General features: G+C 43.9%; 1 protein-coding gene across 2 annotated transcripts; it reads right to left on the bottom strand.

The window, feature by feature from the left end:
• Positions 1–1,313: 1,313 nt before the first annotated feature.
• Positions 1,314–17,261, bottom strand: fpgs (folylpolyglutamate synthase). 2 transcript variants are annotated; one of them, XM_012967889.3, is made up of 15 exons: positions 17,109–17,261; positions 12,304–12,432; positions 9,534–9,587; positions 8,443–8,507; positions 8,059–8,173; positions 7,844–7,921; positions 6,814–6,875; positions 6,540–6,642; positions 5,868–5,945; positions 5,643–5,790; positions 4,809–4,907; positions 4,106–4,256; positions 3,705–3,780; positions 3,332–3,398; positions 1,314–2,223 (listed from the first exon to the last, which is right to left on the bottom strand). In XM_012967889.3, exons 1-15 carry the CDS (start codon positions 17,127–17,129, stop codon positions 1,799–1,801), a joined length of 1,671 nt encoding a protein of 556 aa, XP_012823343.1. In that variant the 5' UTR covers positions 17,130–17,261; the 3' UTR covers positions 1,314–1,798.
• Between the last annotated feature and the right edge of the window lie 206 nt (positions 17,262–17,467).

Genomic DNA, 17,467 nt, shown 5'->3' on the forward strand with positions numbered 1-17,467 from the left:
GAGCAGAAATGTACGAACGCCAATCACATATTTCTAAAATGGAGAATTGCACAAGGGGACAGACTGCACGTCTCCCTCAGGAGAGGGGTGGGGAATAAAATAAATGCTGGGAGCAGATCAGGAAGAGTCTTGATCAGAAGCAGATTTTTGGGCTGCATCACACACAAGAATTTTTAAACAAAGTAAATGGTTTCCCCTTCAGGCTTCTTGACAACAAAAGGGGTCCCCTATGGCGCCATGTGAAGGGATCAGAGCTCATTGGAGAGTGCCAGTATTTTGTAGCAGAGGAGGAGACTACAAGCGGCAGTCCAACAGCACAGAACTGGGCACATGGCCAGACTATGGTTTCCTCGCAACACAGGAAGGTCCTGAGATTTGTGCTGGAATAGATGGGAAGGGGGGGGGGATTTAAAAACACAAGTGGTGGGGTTATTCTGCTACCTAGGGGACAGATCGGTCAGACATGACCTTGATCAGGGCAGTGCAGCAGGGACTGATGGGAACCATTCTGTTCTGCAGAGGGTGCTGGGTAAAATGTTGAAGTTATAAAAATAAAGAATAAACATAAAGAGGAAAGAGACAGAAGATACTGTGCAATCAGGCATCGGCTGGAAGGCAGAATAGCTTGGATGGCATGGAACAAAACTGCCACAGGGATGATGTATCTCAAACAGTGTACAACAGCTCCAAGTTCCTTGGTGGCACAATCAGTTAACTTACTACTGTCAACTTAACATTAGGTGTGTGTATGGGAGTTAATCTGAGTTGCTTATAAAAACCAGATTAACTCTATTTTCAATTATGTATCACAAACTAAAGGCTATCGAGTAAGTTTTACCCCTATATGTAATAAAAGGCACTATATTTGCCCAGGTGCTACCTGTAAATTGATTGCTATCTGTTACTGCACCTGGGAAAGCATAGTTCATTTTATTACATAACTCCATTAGAATTTTATTAATGGACATATTTGAAGCAGTTTTTCAATTGGTCTTTACTATTCATTTTATATGTTTTTGGTTTATTATCATTGCTAGCTATTTTCAGCCTGCAGGGGCAAGCCAATACGACTGGGTGCCCTAGGCAACCTGGTCGCCTCCTTGCAGTTCCATCGCGTGAAGTTATTTCTCCCACCGCATAATGACAGGTGACAGGGGCAATGAAAAGGGACTAGGACTAGGGGTAGGCAGGAGAGGTATATATATATAGATATATATATATATCTATATATATATATATATATATATTTTGTTTTTGTTTTAGATATAGTACTCTCCATGTTGCTATAATACAAATACTGCATACCCAACACATATCTTATAAAAAAAGAAGAAACAAAACATGTGGTTTTATTGCTACAGAGCAATCTGAATAAGGAACCGTGCATACTGAATCCCGATGGGCTGTGGCCAGCTGCTTAAGCAGCCCTCTACTGGACATTCTGCATCATTACACCAAATTAATAAATAGGAATAAAGCAATAAATATATTGGGCAGTTTGTAAAACTAAAAAAAGAAAAAGAAACAAAAAACCCAGTACCCAGGTACTTCTCACTATTGTAGAACAAGGCACCCGCATCAGGACTGTTGGGAAATAGCAGCGTTAGACAGACATGCAACTACATGGCGGCAGGGGTGGGGGCTGTAGCACCACAGGTGTTAAACAATTTCAGAAAAAAAAAATTACAGATTAGATGCTAAAAACGCATCACAGAGGCCTCTGGTAGTTAAAGAGTTAACAAGCAGTGGGGAGAAGCCCTTTCATTCAAGTAAAAATGCTTTAAGAATTGCCATGGCACTACTGGGACAGGGATTGGTCGAGCAGTTTCAGGGCTCCCCCTACAAGGTGCAGGCTCCCAGTAACAAGAACTTGGACCCGTGCTGCTTCTCTCAATAGTACCGACCCAGAGCTGGCGACAGGGTGGTGGTGGAGCAGGTTAATGTCCAGGCATGGGAATTCCTTATCTCTTCCTTGGGTTGCCCACTGCAGGGCATGAGAGATACAAGGGAACACTAAGGAATTGCAGTTCAAAAAGCGCTCAGAGGAAGGGGTAAGAAGCAGTGGAGAGCCACGTGGGCTGTCTTTAATGAGGGCATCTACAGGCAGGGCAGAACTCCATGGAGTGGAACAGCTGCGTTCCTCATTCAGCTGATTCCACATCTTTTGGTTCTCCAGGCATCGGGTCAGGACATTCTCCAGGGTTACGTTGAAATTTTGCTGATCTGGGAAAGGAGCAGATCATTGTATGGATAACCACTAATATATTATTATCACTATAACCCAGTAGTCCCCAAACTGTGGGGCATCAAAGAGAATGTCAATGCTTAAAATGTTCTTAGGTAACTATAGCAGAGAAACTGGGGCCATAACCTTGCTATGAGCCAAGTGTGGACTGAGATTCAAAATAGGCCCTGGCATTTCAATTACACAGAGGCCCAAACAAACCCCCCACAGCACATTAAAATGGTGACTGACTATAACATCTTACAGCAGCCCCTCTGGCATTTGCCAAAATCCACATATTGCCAGTCTGGGCCTGCTATGAGCTATCCCCATATTGCCAGTCTGGGCCTGCTATGAGCTATCCCCATACTGCCAGTCCGGGCCTTCTGTGAGCTAAGGGAACCTAACCAAATGCTGGACCTATAAAATGGGCCTCAGTTATCCCTCATGTAATATTATAATCCCTACAGGGGGAGTGGCCCGGTCACAAAACAGATGTGGTCTGACATTGACAGGCTATGTCTGGCTGACAAGTATGGCAAGGACAAGGCAACACAAAATTTTACTTTTTGACTAATAAAAGAAAACAAAAAATTCTAAGCAGCTTTGCAATATACATTTATTACAAATTTGTAATGATTTTTGAGTTATTTGTATATATAATTGCTATTAAAAGGAGTGTTTGCCTGTCCTTTTCTATTCTCTGCCCTGGTGGCTCTGACTGTTGAAACAATGTAACACAAGGCAGCAGATTGACAGACCTGCCTTGCTGGAGGAGACTGACAGTTGCAACATGGTTTAAAAAGTAACAGCCAGGAGTTCAGCAAATGCTGCTTTCAATTGCAATTACATTTACACATAATTTGTAAAGCGCTACAAATTTTTAATTATTTCATATTGGAAAATTGCTTAGAATTATGTAAAAAAATATTTTTGGGGTTGACATGCCCTTTAATTGCACATATTGCAGCCAATAAAACAAGCTTCAAAGAAACCCCAAAATCTCCATGTTGTGTATCAGTACTCTATCCTGCACTCAAGCTACTACTAGACTCCTAATCTGTAAACACTAGACAAGAAGGTGATGAGCAGAGATTAGGCACTTACCTGCCATTCCCACTCCAGACACTTCGCAGATGTTTGGGCAGAACACAGCATAGTCAAAATGGCAGGGCTTTAAAAGAATTATTGGAGAGAAAGAAAAGTGAATGCCAGCACCAAATAGAAAAAAAAAGAAAAGTTTTTAAAAAAGCTTTGAAACAATAACCATGTCTTAATTTAATACCAAAATCATCCAAAATGCATCCTTGGTGGCCGGAAGGGCTTATTGTCACAAACACAGACGTGCTTCCCCTTCAGGTTATGTACTGTAGTACATAAGAACTCCCAGCACCCCCAAGTCTAGCTTGTCGGATTATATATGTATATATATCAGCTCTGATTGCACCGAGCAACCCAGCCCCCTGCAGCCCCCATTTACCTGCAGAAGCTTAAGTAAGGCAGCCATGTCCCTCTCTCCCGTGGCATTAAACAGCAGAACCCGAACCACAGAACCTCTGCAAGAGAATACAAACCACATTAATAGCTTGGAATGCAGTGTCAGCATGTAGAGCATCCCCCCCCCCCCTTCCGTTCTGTAAGATAAATGAGAGTCTATATTTTACGCTGGCATTTTACAGCAAGTGCAGAAGCACCTGGTCGTTGCCTTTCAGCCAGTCATTCAGTTCAGTAACATTACCATGGGTGACAGGCAGATTCCATTAAACTAAGGGACAGGCATGGTTGGTCTCTTCACCCTGGCTAAAAAATGCCAGTGCAGAATATAGCCCATGTGCTATAGGCCCAAAGATTGGCAGAGTTTGCCGTAAGGCCATTCCTTACCCTCCAGCCTTTTCTTCTTTAAGCGCCACCTCTCTGAACCACCTGATGCAGGCCTTTATGCTGCTACTGGTATGGGCCCCATCTATATAGTAGGAAATTGGGCCCCGCTTTAAGACCTGTGTCCTCCCCAGCCAAATGGTATCCTGCAGCCCTGTAGATTATCCAGACAGAAAACTGAGTTATAGGAGGCAGTAAAATAGCTAAATATACACAATATATACACAGTTACAACATGTAAATGCACTAGGCACCAGTCATGACTTTAGGCATTGTAAGGACCCCCATGTCACGGAGTCTTCATTTATCAATGAACAAGAAAGAATAAAAAAAAAAATGATTATTCCCTAAACGCTTTTTTAGGGTTGTGACAGACAGGGAGATTAGTCACCACGCGACAAATCTCCCCGAAATGCGGCGCTGCGATTTGCCGAAGTTGCCTTGAGAGGAAACTTCCGCGACTTTGGCAAATCGCGGCACCGCGTATGCCATCCCACCGGCGATTTACATTCTAGCTGGTGGGATGTACGCGTATGCCATCCCACCGGCAATTTATCATTTAGCTGTCACAGCCCTTATAGAGCAATTTTGTGGGTAGTTCAGGAAGCTATAATGACTCCTCTGCAGACAACAGACTAGGAGAGGCTTTGTTAGGAAAACACATACTGGGTAAGTCTTATTTACAGGTAAACAATAAGATTCTCACCTTGCACCATGGGGATACTGGGGCGGAAGGCAGACGCCAAAGGAAAAGGCCATTTCATTGGGGGAAGGTGGCAGCTTGGACTCTTTTGTTCCCCAAAACCTTAAGAGAAAAGATCATCCAGATGATACCCCATTTTTACACTATTTTTCATTCTGTGGCCTGTGTTCAGCAACACCCACTGCCCAATCACTTAAACTCCTTGCGCCTCAGGTACTTAAAGCCAGATTAAAGGTGGACATACGTGTTAAGATGCACTTGTTTGTCAAGGTCGCCAAACGAGCACATCTTTCTCCCGATATGTCCATCTAAGTTGGGTGATATCAACTTAATTCGACTGGTATAGAAGCTCTCGGACCAAATACCGCATCAATAAGCCAATGTGTTCCCAAATCTGACAGGGTAATCAAACTTGCCCTATCTACACCTGGCCAATTTTCAGCAAGATATTCATAGGCGAGGCCCATTGGGGGATACCCATACAAATACCATACAGGCAAATAAGCTGCCAAATCGGTCTGAAGGACCAGCTTAAGTTTTAAGGCCCAAGAACTCTCTTCTGTCTTGAGTACAGTAGACCTGTAAAAACTAACTGGTTCCTATGGATTACAAGATATTGAAAGTAATAGTCACACATTCTAAAATTAATGTCTGTGTCTCTAGTAAATAAGAGACACATACTTTGCAGGACCAATATGAACTGTGCTTCACCCTATAAAAGGATCAAGCCACAACCAGCTCAGCTTGACTGTCAGAACAGGCTCTCCTGGTCAGACTGTGGGTGCTGTCAGAGGTCTCTGGTAGAACCCTCTGTTCTGGTTATGCAACTGATCTCACCTGGATAGCCTTGGCGCTGAAGCCATGTCTGTGCCAACTGTAATGCCAATGCTGCATTAAGTTTCTGATGATCCCCTTTCAGACCCAGCTTTAGGGTGATGCCCTCATCCTCGTACTCTGCAAGGTCAGGACTCATGTAGAGGGGGCACTGCAGAGAGAGAGAAGGACTGTTAGTGAAGTGCCAGTGGGCAGGATAGGTGGGTACACACTGGGCAGAGACCTTACCTCAATCTCCTCTGCTCTTTTTCTTAGAACCTCCAGTGGTCCAGTAGGTTGGTAGACTGTGAATGCAGGGACACCTGGCTGCAAGATGGGACAGGTTAGATAAAAATCAACATAATTGGGAAAATAACACTGAAATGGAGGAAGGAAAGCCCCCACTCCTGAAATACTAGTAAGGAAGAATCAAGGCAATTAGTGGCAAATATCTCGCTGAGGGCGATCATGGGATGTTACTTCCAACTACAGTATGCACTGTTTCCATTATCACTTCTTTCTGCTGATGGGCTGCTCACCTTCCACTGGCAGGGGGTGAGCCTGTATGCTCTCTCAATGTCTGAATAGGTTTATTCTGGATATTCTGCTTTTTCCCACTCTCCCCACAGGGAACTGCAGTCATAGATAATACTACCCCATATATTTGTTCAACCCACAGGGGACTTGATCAGGGTCTGCTTATTGCCTTGATCTCTTTGGTAATTTTATTCAAGGAGAGCAGTTTGATGGAGAAATAGCTCCCTCTTGTGGTTTCACAAGTTGCATCAGGTAGGTAGAATATTTTCCCTGTCTTTATATGTAAAATGTGGGTCCTTCTAAGCAGGAGTGTCACAATACCACAGTATCGGGAATATAAATACACTACCTACACAAGAGAGCATTTCTAGACACTCTACATACCTTAAATATTCCCCCCTTCTGCCAAGCAATTTTCTCAATCGTGTCTCCCAAGATACTCGTGTGGTCGATATCCAGTGTTGAGACACCGCAAACCACTGGGTTCCTGTGGGTAGCAGAACGTTGGGCCAGGTTAGCGTCACAAACTCATTTGTACCACAGAAGATGGACCCTGGGAACTACAACTTCCAGACTCCCTTTAAAGCTCTTAGAGAACGCTAGGAAATGTGTAAGAGCTGCAGACTAATCCCAATAATACTAATGTACTTTTACCCACCTGATAATATTGGTACAGTCATATGCACCACCAATGCCAACTTCCAGCACAGCAAGGTCTACCTGAAACACACAAATGGGGAGAGTATGTTCCACAGAAACATCACAGTAGTTATCACAGCAGTGCAGTAGTTATGTATCCCAGGTATATGAGGAATGTCATAGGATGTATTTATGAATAAAGCTGTTTAACCTTCACTGCTGCCCTGGTGTCCAATTGAGTGCGTGCCACAGGACTGTCCTCTGTGTGGCCCCCCCACCTATCTGGCTGCTGTTACTGCTTACCTTTGTGTAACCTTTAAATAGTATCAGTACTATCAGTACTAGATTAACTGGCTCCTGCATTGCTCACACATCAGATTCAGGCTGTAAACTCAGATGCAGGCTGTACTGTTCACACCTTTTAATCCCTGTATTGTTCACCCCCTGCATTGTTCACACCTCAGACTGTAAGGGGCACATAATTTTCCTGTTCACACCTCAGACAGACGGTAGGAGCAGGTACAGTATGACACACACAGGCAGCATAGAGCAGGCAGAGTATGGCACACACAGGCAGCAGAGTATGGCACACACAGGCAGACATGGAAATAGTCATTATATGGTCCCTAAGGTGTGCTAGCCACAGGGGAACAGGAGGCATATGGATTTAAGGGTCTTAATATGACATTTGATCACAAATGAATGAAGGGTGATATCCCTACAGTGAGCCCCAACCATTTGGGTTTCGTTTTTGCTGCGCTGCCACCATTAATGTGGGGGTGGTCTTAAAAGCTCTTGTGATAACATGGGTGTGGTTTGAAGTGGCTGTGGTTTAAAAAGGGGGAGTGGTCAAAACGGGCTTCCATTATGGGCCTTCCACCATGTAGGCCAGAAAAATTCCAGTTCTATGGCACAAGATGAAACAATGCCCCCTACTGGCCTGATTAATAAAATCTAACAGAATGCTTAATTTGTTTTACTAAGTAATACATAGAATTATGGGGAATTTATGAAGGATGCAAATAGGACAGGCCTAGGTGAAGACAGACCTTCTGCTCGAGGAAGATGTGGAAAGCCATGATGGTCAGGAAGCGGAAGTAAGGTGGCATGGAGGGGTTCTCTTCATCCTAAAGGAGGAAAGCAGAAAACAAGGCTCATTTCAAGTACTGACCAGTCCCACACATTAGCCCACTGGTTGACAAATTACAGCACTGTAAACTTAGTTAGTATATCCCTCTAACTTTCTGCCTACAGTATTACTTACATTGGTTTCTTCCAAGCGATTGTACACCTGCCAGAAGTATTTGCTGAAAAGCTCTTTGCTGATTGGCTGCCCATTGATCCGGATTCTCTCTCTCACTTGTACCAAGTGCGGGGAGCTGTAAGATCAGCAGAGATGCATTACTGAGCTGGGCAAGATCTGTGGGTGACTGGGCCCCTGTCCCCTTTTTTCCGGACAGTAAAATAATTTGGGCAACTTTTGCAAATCTTCCATGTGGTCAAAATGACATTTAATTATCCATTGGGAAGTTGGCATTACAATAACATTTACAAATAAAGGTAAAACCAGTGAAAATGTGTAATGAATGTATACTGGAACGTTTTGGGTGGAGTTCCCCTTTAAGTAAATTAATTAACCTGGACTTACCTGTAGAATCCAGTTTTCAGACCGTAGTTGCGTAAAATCTGCTCCGTGAAAGCACACGTGGACCCCTAAAACATACAGTACAGGTCACAACTATAGTCCAAGCTGCTGCTGCTGCTATAAAGCACCACCTCCTCCTATCTGCTCCCTAACTAGGGCACCAATTCCTCTACCCACTGCTCACCTTTTCTTTTTTTTAAGTTTTTATTTAGTTTTTCAAACAAGCACAAGAAGAAAGAAAAATATGCAGAGATAGAGAGAATGAGAGAAGAGAGAGAGGGGAAGATACATTTAGTCACTAAAAACATTTAAATACAATGACTTAATACTGTTCCTGCTCTTGTAGCCAGGTTTCCCAAATTTTGTCAAACTTTTCTGGGCATCCCCTAGTGAGATATACTAGCTTTTGTCTGGGGTGGGTTTTATTGATCAGTTTCTTAAAAAATGCCACAGAGGGGGGATTGTTCGACTTCTAGGTTAAAAGTATAGCTTTTTTGACATAATAAAACAGCTGCAAGTAACAGAGTTTCTCGTAATTTCTCATATTAAGGTTGCTAGTTACACCCAGCAAGCACAGACTTGGTGACAATATGCTGGGCAGTGTGAGGGTATTTTTTAATGCATTTCAGTATTTCACACCAGAAGGTACGTATGACTGGACACTTCCAAAACATATGAAAGAAAGAGCAGATATCATTGCGGAATTTAGGACATTGCTCAAAGGCTCCCTTGTATATATTAGAAAGTTTCTGGGGTGTCAAGTAAACTCTATGAATTAACTTAATCTTAATGTACCTATCCCTGGCTGACATAGTGAGTCAAGTGCCTCATCCCACATCTCCTCATTTACTATAAATCTGGTTTGTCAACTGACCATTTTTATGGTCATAAATCTGTCATAAGTCTACAAAGATATAACTCCAAAGTTGTATTGGTTATGGAGAGTGGGTGATGGAAAAAAATTGGGACCAAAAAGCGTGCCTTAATTGAAGATACCGGAAAAACATCTGTGGGGGCAATTGGAACTCTTGCCTAAGAGTATTGAACTGCTTACATTCCCCATTTAGGGTAATGTCAGCTAACGCACTGCTCACCTTGCCTTTAGTTCCAGTGACATGTATAATGTTCAACTTATCCAAGTCTTCCACCTGCAGACATGACAGACAGGTTATATATGAGTCCCAGATAGAAACCTACAACCCCCCAATCAGGATAGAATATATTATGACACCTATTCCAAGTTAAGGAGGCCATACAGGAGCCGATTTCACTCATTTTGCGATTAACTAATCGGTACACAATCATTTGACGATCGGTTTACCATACGATATGCCATCCACAGACAATGATTAATTGAAAAGATGTCATTGTATCGTTCACGTAAAAAACAGGAAGATCACCTCAGGCAGACTGTCTGCCCTATGCTCTGTGTGTGTGCCATACTCCTGCCTGCCCCATGCCCCTATGAGTGCCATACCCTAACTCTACCAGTAGTTTTGTGAAATGGTTGAAACTTCCTGCACTATCCAAAAAACATGTTTTATTAAAGGTTATGTAATAAGTAGTGTTCTGATACGAGCAAACCCTCCAATAAGCATATTAAAGTTCCACATAGAACGTTTATGTACATCATTATATGTTTGTTGACTTCCGCTGGCAATCATGACATGCGCAAAGAAGAATCGTTCAACAACAAATGTCTGGCACTCACACCAACTGGCAGATTTTATTGCTGAACCTATCTGATCAATTGTTTGCCCAATATGTTGGGCCGATTAGTGGCCCGACGATCGTTCGCACACCATCAACGATAGGATAAGTTAACAATATTATCGGATAGTTCTGGAATCGGTCTTTGAAAGAAAAATAATTGTCTTGTGTATGACCACCTTTAATGATTTTTCGACCGTCAAGTGTTTGTTCCACCATTCCAATCAGATATTTTGTGGTATAAGTAATTGATTGGCACACAGGAAGCAGGGGGAAGTTTTACTTCCTGGTGACAAATAACCTCCAACACATGGATCATTATTTAACCAGATTCTCATCCATATTTGCCTTTTAAGCCGAGAAGAAACAGAGCAACGGTTTATATGAATGCCTTTAGGTTCTGTGCTACACTTTTGCCTTCAGACATATCACGTGTATATTAGATGATGTCTTGTGCATGAGGCCAAAAAGTTATGGTTTAGGGCACAAGGAATCACCTCCTGCCACTTCCCATTGCCACCTGACAGTTAGGGTCACCATCAGTTGGATACAGGTCAGGGGCCCTGTGGCAGTGGGGGGCCACAAGGGATGAAAGGATGCTGGTGGATTGTGAGTAGAGTTTTGTCATAACTGGACATTACAGGGCAGGTGACTGCACCATTCTGACCACTGCAGCCATCTGGAACTAAGCAGCAGCATCAAAATGGCCCTGTCTGCCATGGCCACCACCTTAACGGACATGTGCCATAAGCTAAGGCTGCCAAACAGAACCCCTGGACATTAATTTATTTCATTAGGAAAATTTTCCATTAATTCCTTTTATAAGGAGTGAATGTTTAACTGGGTTTTTATTTGGCACTGCTTGGCACAGCACTATATCCAAAGTAAGTGAAAGACTGAAGCCAGTCAAACAAGCCATAAATCATTACCCAAAGGATATATGAACTGCAGCACATGGCTCTACACTGCTTCCCTGCCCATTCAGCACTTACATGGAATCATTAACAGATTACCCATAAAACACAGGTCCTGGCAGCACAAACATTCCTGCACTTTGCTCTGACTGATGGGGCAGCGGCACCCTTTCTAGTGCCTACAGGGTTTATCTGTTGGCTGCTATATAACCTGCGCATTTTCTCCTTTTGAACAGCTGCCTCCATGGCTACACACCAGGGTTTTTATATAAACTCTAGTACTGTTTCTGAAGCAAACACACAACTTTTACCAGTGCAGGGCAGCAGTACATTGCAGTTTAATTTCTTTAATATATTTTCCTTTTTTTGACGCTACTGTTCCTCTAATGCTTTGGCTTCATTTTGGTTTTTCTTAAAGCTAAATGGTTTCCTCAACTGAACATTTTTTTCCAGATGGCAAGCCATTGCTGTGTGTCAGTACGGCCTTTTGCTGGAATCAACCAATTAGAGCAGCCAATATTCATCAGTGACTCATAGCATTAGTGTGTCAGTTCAGTCAGAAAAATAGGTTGAGTAACTCAAAAATATATCATTAAATATATCGACAACTTTAAAGGAGAAAGAAAGGTAAAAACTAAGTAAGCTTTATCAGAAAGGTCTATGTAAATACAGCCATAAGCACTCACAGAGACGCTGCACTGAGTCCTCTGTCAAAAGATTTGTTGTGCCTGTTTTCCTCTTCTAGAGACACACAGCTCTCTCCTGCTCCCCCTCCCCTTAGGAATGTGGATCAGCAGGAAGCTCCCTCATAGTCTAACTAACTGAGCATGTACACGGGTCTTGCTTTTGGTGCAGGAGTGAGGCATTATGGGAACTTTCTTTACACAGCTCAGCGTTTTTTATCTCCTGTTTGGCTTCTGATAATCTGAACGGGAGAAATATGGGGAGACTTAAGGGCACTATTGAGAGAACTGAAGGTATGCCTGTAGCTTGAGATTAACTCTTTATTAGCCTTTCCTTCTCCTTTAATGCTGGCCAATATAGCCTGCCAACTCAGCCCCTCCAGAAAGAATCAACAGCTTATTGGCCTAAGTATGGAAGTCTGCCCCAGGCCTGGACTGGCAATCTGTGGATTCTGATTCTCCCTGACCAATATCAGGCCAAAATCTGTTCAGATGTATGTACATTTTAATGTCACAGAATTTCTGTGGTTAATTGGATCCATGGCACCAAGACAAACCTGCAAGCCGCTCCTCTCCAGGAACTGCCGCATCATCTGTAACTGTTCTGCTGGATCATACCGCTGCCTCTTGACCTGGTCCAGGTAATTGGCATTTGTCTGCAGGGTGTTTAGGGTGCGGATCGCATCCTATGGGGATAAAAAGCAAGATTCACTGGCTGTGACATCATTAGTAACACTGGCATGTGGCCAAGGACAACTGGCAGCAAAATCCACTGACCACCAATCAGGCCTGGACTGGCAATCTGTGGATTCTGCCAAATGCTATATGATCTCATAGACAGGCATTATTTTTTGAGCTGGTGGGGGGCGCTGTTTGGGCCCTACCACCAAGCATCTAATTTAACAGCAGATATGGCAACTTACACCCTGTGAGGTTAAAGTCCTTGAAATATAACTATACCCTCTCTCTATGATAAATACTACCTAAGCCATAGTTTAACACCTCCAGCAAGATGTAGGGGGCTGCAGGGTTAAAAGATAGTAAAAGTAGGGGCATCTTGTGTATAAAAGAGACAGCCAGTCCCTCCTGATCAGACAGGGCAATGTGTGTGTGTGTGTAAAAAAAAAGTCACAGCCACGCTAACCCACAGGATACATTACAGGATATGCCGAGGCTACTGAGTCAGGATAACAACTTTGCTCACAAGAGCAATCACAGCTTCCCATGATCCAGCCAAATAGACCTGGCACTGAGAAAATGGGGGGAACAGACCTTACTCATTTGCTTCTTGTTGGTAGCCATTACTGACCCCTATAAAAACCCCACCAGGTGTCAGCGAACATACCTGCTTTTAAATGTTGCCAGTCTCCAAACGTGCCAACTGGAACTAGGCCTGAAACTGATTGTCAACCCCGGGGAGCCAGCTAGGCACATCACATACTGAGGTCAGATGTGCACCCTCCCCTCTCCCCCAAATGCACCAAGACAACCCCTCCAGGGTGGCCCCACTTCCCTGTGCCTCTAATGAAAAGTAGCTGGGCTGGTGGCTGTCCTTTCCAGCGATTGCTTGTGTCCCAGGTACTAAAAAAAACAGATTGCAGCTCTTTACAGAGATTATGCACCATTCCTATAAGTCTGTGCCCCAGTGGAGCTTACAGTCTAAGGTCCCTATCACATTCCCATCTGTCCTTGCCCCAGTGGAGCTTACAGTCATCTAAGGTCCCTATCACATTCCCATCGGTCCTTGCCCCAGTGGAGGTTACAGTTGTCTACGGTCCCTATCACAGTCACACATACCAGGCATTTTTGTAGGAGTCAATTGACTTGCCCGTATGGCGTTTGGGGGTGTGGGAGGAAACTGGGGTGACCTGAGAGAACCCACACGGCCAGGGAAACATAGAGGCTCAGGCTGGAATCAAATCTAGAATCCCAGCGCAATGTCACCATCCTGCTCATACTGTTGTTCTATAAAATAAATGGCCTTGGTGTTTGCTTAGCACTAAGCTTTATGGCCAGACAGTCACTTTCCCTCCTATCTAACCAAACATGAACCTGGGAGGCTGTCCTATTCAAAGGACAAATCCCTTTGCTAAACTCCTCCTATTATTTTGTGAACTATAACGCACACCATTCCTGCTGATCACAGCTTTTATTCATTGACCTTTTTATGCACAAATAAGTCTCCCTATGGAAACCGAAAGGGGAGGGAGTCTCCTGTGTCCAAAGTAACCATAACTGTTAAAGTGCTTCTGTTTTCTGATTGGTGCCTGAGGAAAGTGCATAATGAAAAGCACCAATGGGAGAGGAGCGGTGGTCTCGGTCTGTTTGGGCGCTGCACTTTAAGCTACTACCGTGTTTCCCCGAAAATAAGACACTGTCTTATATTTTTTTAAGCTCCAAAATATGCACTAGGTCTTATTTTCAGGGGATGTCTTATTTTTCCATGAAGAAGAATACAGTACACATTTATTCCATCGTTTGGGCGAGATTTATCACCCAGTCCTGGGTGGGTGTCTTATTTTCGGGGGGTGCCTTATTTTCCGAGGGGGGTGAAAATTCGGGGGGTGCCTTACTTTCGGAGGATGTCCTATTTTCGGGGAAACAGGGTATAGAGGAGCTATAACAGGGGTGTCAAACTCAATCACATAAGGGGGCCGAAATCTAAAATACAGGCTAAGTCGCGGGCCAAATTATTTATTAATATACTTAGTAAGATACTAAGGGGTATATTTATCACAATGTGTAAAAAGTGGAGTAAGATGTTGCTCATAGCAGCCAATAGATGCTTTGCTACTGTTGAAATCTCATTACTGATTGGATGCCTTGGGAAACATTACTGGTAATGCTACACTCCACTTTTTACACAGCATGATAAATATACCCCTTAGTATTAGTTACTATTTGAGGAAAATGGAAATTGATCAGGCTGGATGGTCAGACACACTCACCAAGGGCCACATAAAACAGCCAGGTGGGCCGGATTTGGCCCCCGGGGCTTGCGTTTGACATATATGAACTATAACCTATACACTAATCCAGTTGTATCGAATGCTAAGAAACAGCTAAGCACATTTCTACAGAACTGCAACTCTCATGATCTTCTTGTCATTTCTGCCAGTGACCAAAGAAAAAGGAAAGGAAGTTTCACTTATTATAACCCCCCTACTCAGGTAGAGAGATGGATCAATGAAATCTGCCCTGGGTGTATATCCCTACAGTAGGAAGAGTCCAACTTTAAAAGGACAAAAGGTTATCTGCATGTCCTACTGTGGCACCAAGGGCCCCTGCCACAGATGCAGCTAAGTGCCCAGTATAGAGGTGCCAATACAGTGATTGGCTACATGCAAGAGAAGTTAAGAAGCATGAGAGAACAGTCACACACTACTGCGTGTCCAACTTCATCACCTCCCACATTTGGTAACATCTCACTTATTGTAGAATAGTGCGGGCCATACCATGGTTCAATATATAGGGGGATTTTGACATATTTATCTCTCCCTTTCCCGCGTCCACACAAGCCTGCTCTCATTCATCCCCCTGTACCACGTGTTCTTCCCCAGGCTGATGTAACCCGCTAAGCCCACATGACACTCGGTATACCTGATACTCCATTCTGACAGCCGGGGCAGTCTGGGTACTGAGGCTCCTGGATCGTTTGGGGCCAGGCGAAGGTGGAAGCAGCCGTAGCACCACGTGTAAAGTTCGGTACCTTGGGGCCATGCTGAGGGGCCCGTCCCGGACACACCCCCAGACCTAGCAGCCCAGTAAGACACGGAGAGCTGTCATCGCCATCTTACGCGTGGCGGAAACTTTCCCAGCTGAGACACGCAGGGCGGGGACTAATGGCCACAGTGACGTCAGTGCGGGAAAGATGCTTAGTGTGCCTGAGACAGCACATTTGACAAGAACGTGTTGTGCTCAATGTATTAATCTTGAGACCCCTACCTAAGCAATATATGGCATACAGCATTGATTTTACTGACTCAGTATCATTAATAATGTGGCAAGGCCTAGCTTTCATAAACCTTTCCACTATTCTACTATAGAAGTAACTTAGGTTCAATATACCCTGCACATAGTGGGGGTTTTTAGCTGTTAAGCTGGCCATACAAGTGGCGGAATGACGATGTTTCGTGCAACCGGTCGCACAAAACATCGTCAGATCCGCCACACACCATTCAGGGCTGAATCGGCAGGTAAGGAGGTAGAAACAATAGGATTTCTACCTCCTTCTGACGATTCAGCGCTGAAGGGAGATTTTGGTCAGGCGCCTTCTATGGCGCCAGATCAAAATTTTCAAACTGATCAGCGAGTCGGCCGATATCAGCAGCCTCCTGCGATATTGGTCGACTCGCCGACATACCATACACGCACCGAATATCATATGAAACGAGGTTTCGTACGATATTATTGGTGCGTGTATGGCCACCTTAAGAGACAATATATAGGGCAAGATGGTGGCAGCAGGTGGTGGGTCATGACCATTTCTTGGCTTAATTGAGACTGTGGACTTGGGCTCCCTCTCAGCTTGTATATTAAACAAAGAATATCTTACAATCTCCTTCTCTTGGGGCTGTGACACAAAGGGGAGATTAGCTGCGCCGTGGCAAATCTCTGTTGTCGCGGGCAACTAATCTCCCCGCAATGCCATCCCACCAGCTAGAATGTAAATCGCAGGTGGGATGGACACTCGGTGCCGCAATTTGCCAAAGTCGCTGAAGTTTCCTCTCAAGACCTCTCAAGTAAAGAACTTTTAACCCCCCCCCAGCTAGTGAAGTTCATAACAGATGTTGTAGCTGTCAGAATTTGGGAGTAATAGCCAAAATCCGGGACATATATAGCCATTCAGGTCTCCTATGAACTCTTGGTGCATCCTTCTAATGGAGATACTAGGAAACTCCCACCTACCTCACTTGAACTGCCTTGCACCTACCTGGACACAGATGGAAGGCCTAGACCAGGACATTAATGGAATCCCTAAAAACCCTAATCAGACATGTCAGCAATATCAATGCCTCTCAGCTATATTATGGACAAAGCTGGTAAGACAATTGGCCATTCTACTAACTATGCCACATGATGTTCCTATTACTCATACTTGTTCCAAAAGCAACATTATTTCTTTCTCTTCTCTGGTTCTCACTCCTGAAAAATTCTAGCAGATGTTAACAGTAAATCTGTTAATCAGATGACTTTAGTTAAATTGTTTCAGGAGTCAAAACTAACTAAAACCAGTGAAAATGTAGAAAAGTCACTTAACGTTACATGCACTTTAATCTGCACTGGAATGTCCTACCTGCTGAGGAGCTGCACACACAGTACTCACTATTTCTTTTCTTTAGGGTTTTTGAGTGTAACCAACCTTATGAAGATTCTTGGACATGGCGATCTGTCACAGGCAGGAGGTAAACACACTCCAGTGAGCCAAGTAGCTAGGCCAAAGGTTGTCGGAAGTGTATCAAAAACAAGATGATATACAGTAGAGTGTGGGAGCCAGGCAAGTGCGGTGGAAACCTTCCAGTCCACTCCAGTGTTGATAAGTGCCTGGGGGTGTGCACACGGGGCGGAGCAGGCAGTGTTTTTTACATATTCTCCCAGGGCATAGTGTGTAATTCCTGTTTTCATGGACCGCGTGCTGCTTGCAAGCAGGTTTTCACAAACAATGTCGTCTGATTAAATCTGCAAAAAAACAGTTAACTAACTGGAAACTAAGTCTCCTAA

Source organism: Xenopus tropicalis, chromosome 8, assembly GCF_000004195.4.
Source record: "Xenopus tropicalis strain Nigerian chromosome 8, UCB_Xtro_10.0, whole genome shotgun sequence".
Taxonomy (NCBI): domain Eukaryota; kingdom Metazoa; phylum Chordata; class Amphibia; order Anura; family Pipidae; genus Xenopus; species Xenopus tropicalis.

Coding starts and splice junctions, on each gene's coding strand:
- fpgs (XM_012967889.3), bottom strand. CDS start 17,129: ATGTCCAAGAATCTTCATAAG. Junction 8,174..8,442: donor CTGAAAACTGGATTCTACAG/GTAAGTCCAGGT, acceptor CTGATCTTACAG/CTCCCCGCACTTGGTACAAG. Junction 4,257..4,808: donor CAGTATCCCCATGGTGCAAG/GTGAGAATCTTA, acceptor GATAATCTACAG/GGCTGCAGGATACCATTTGG.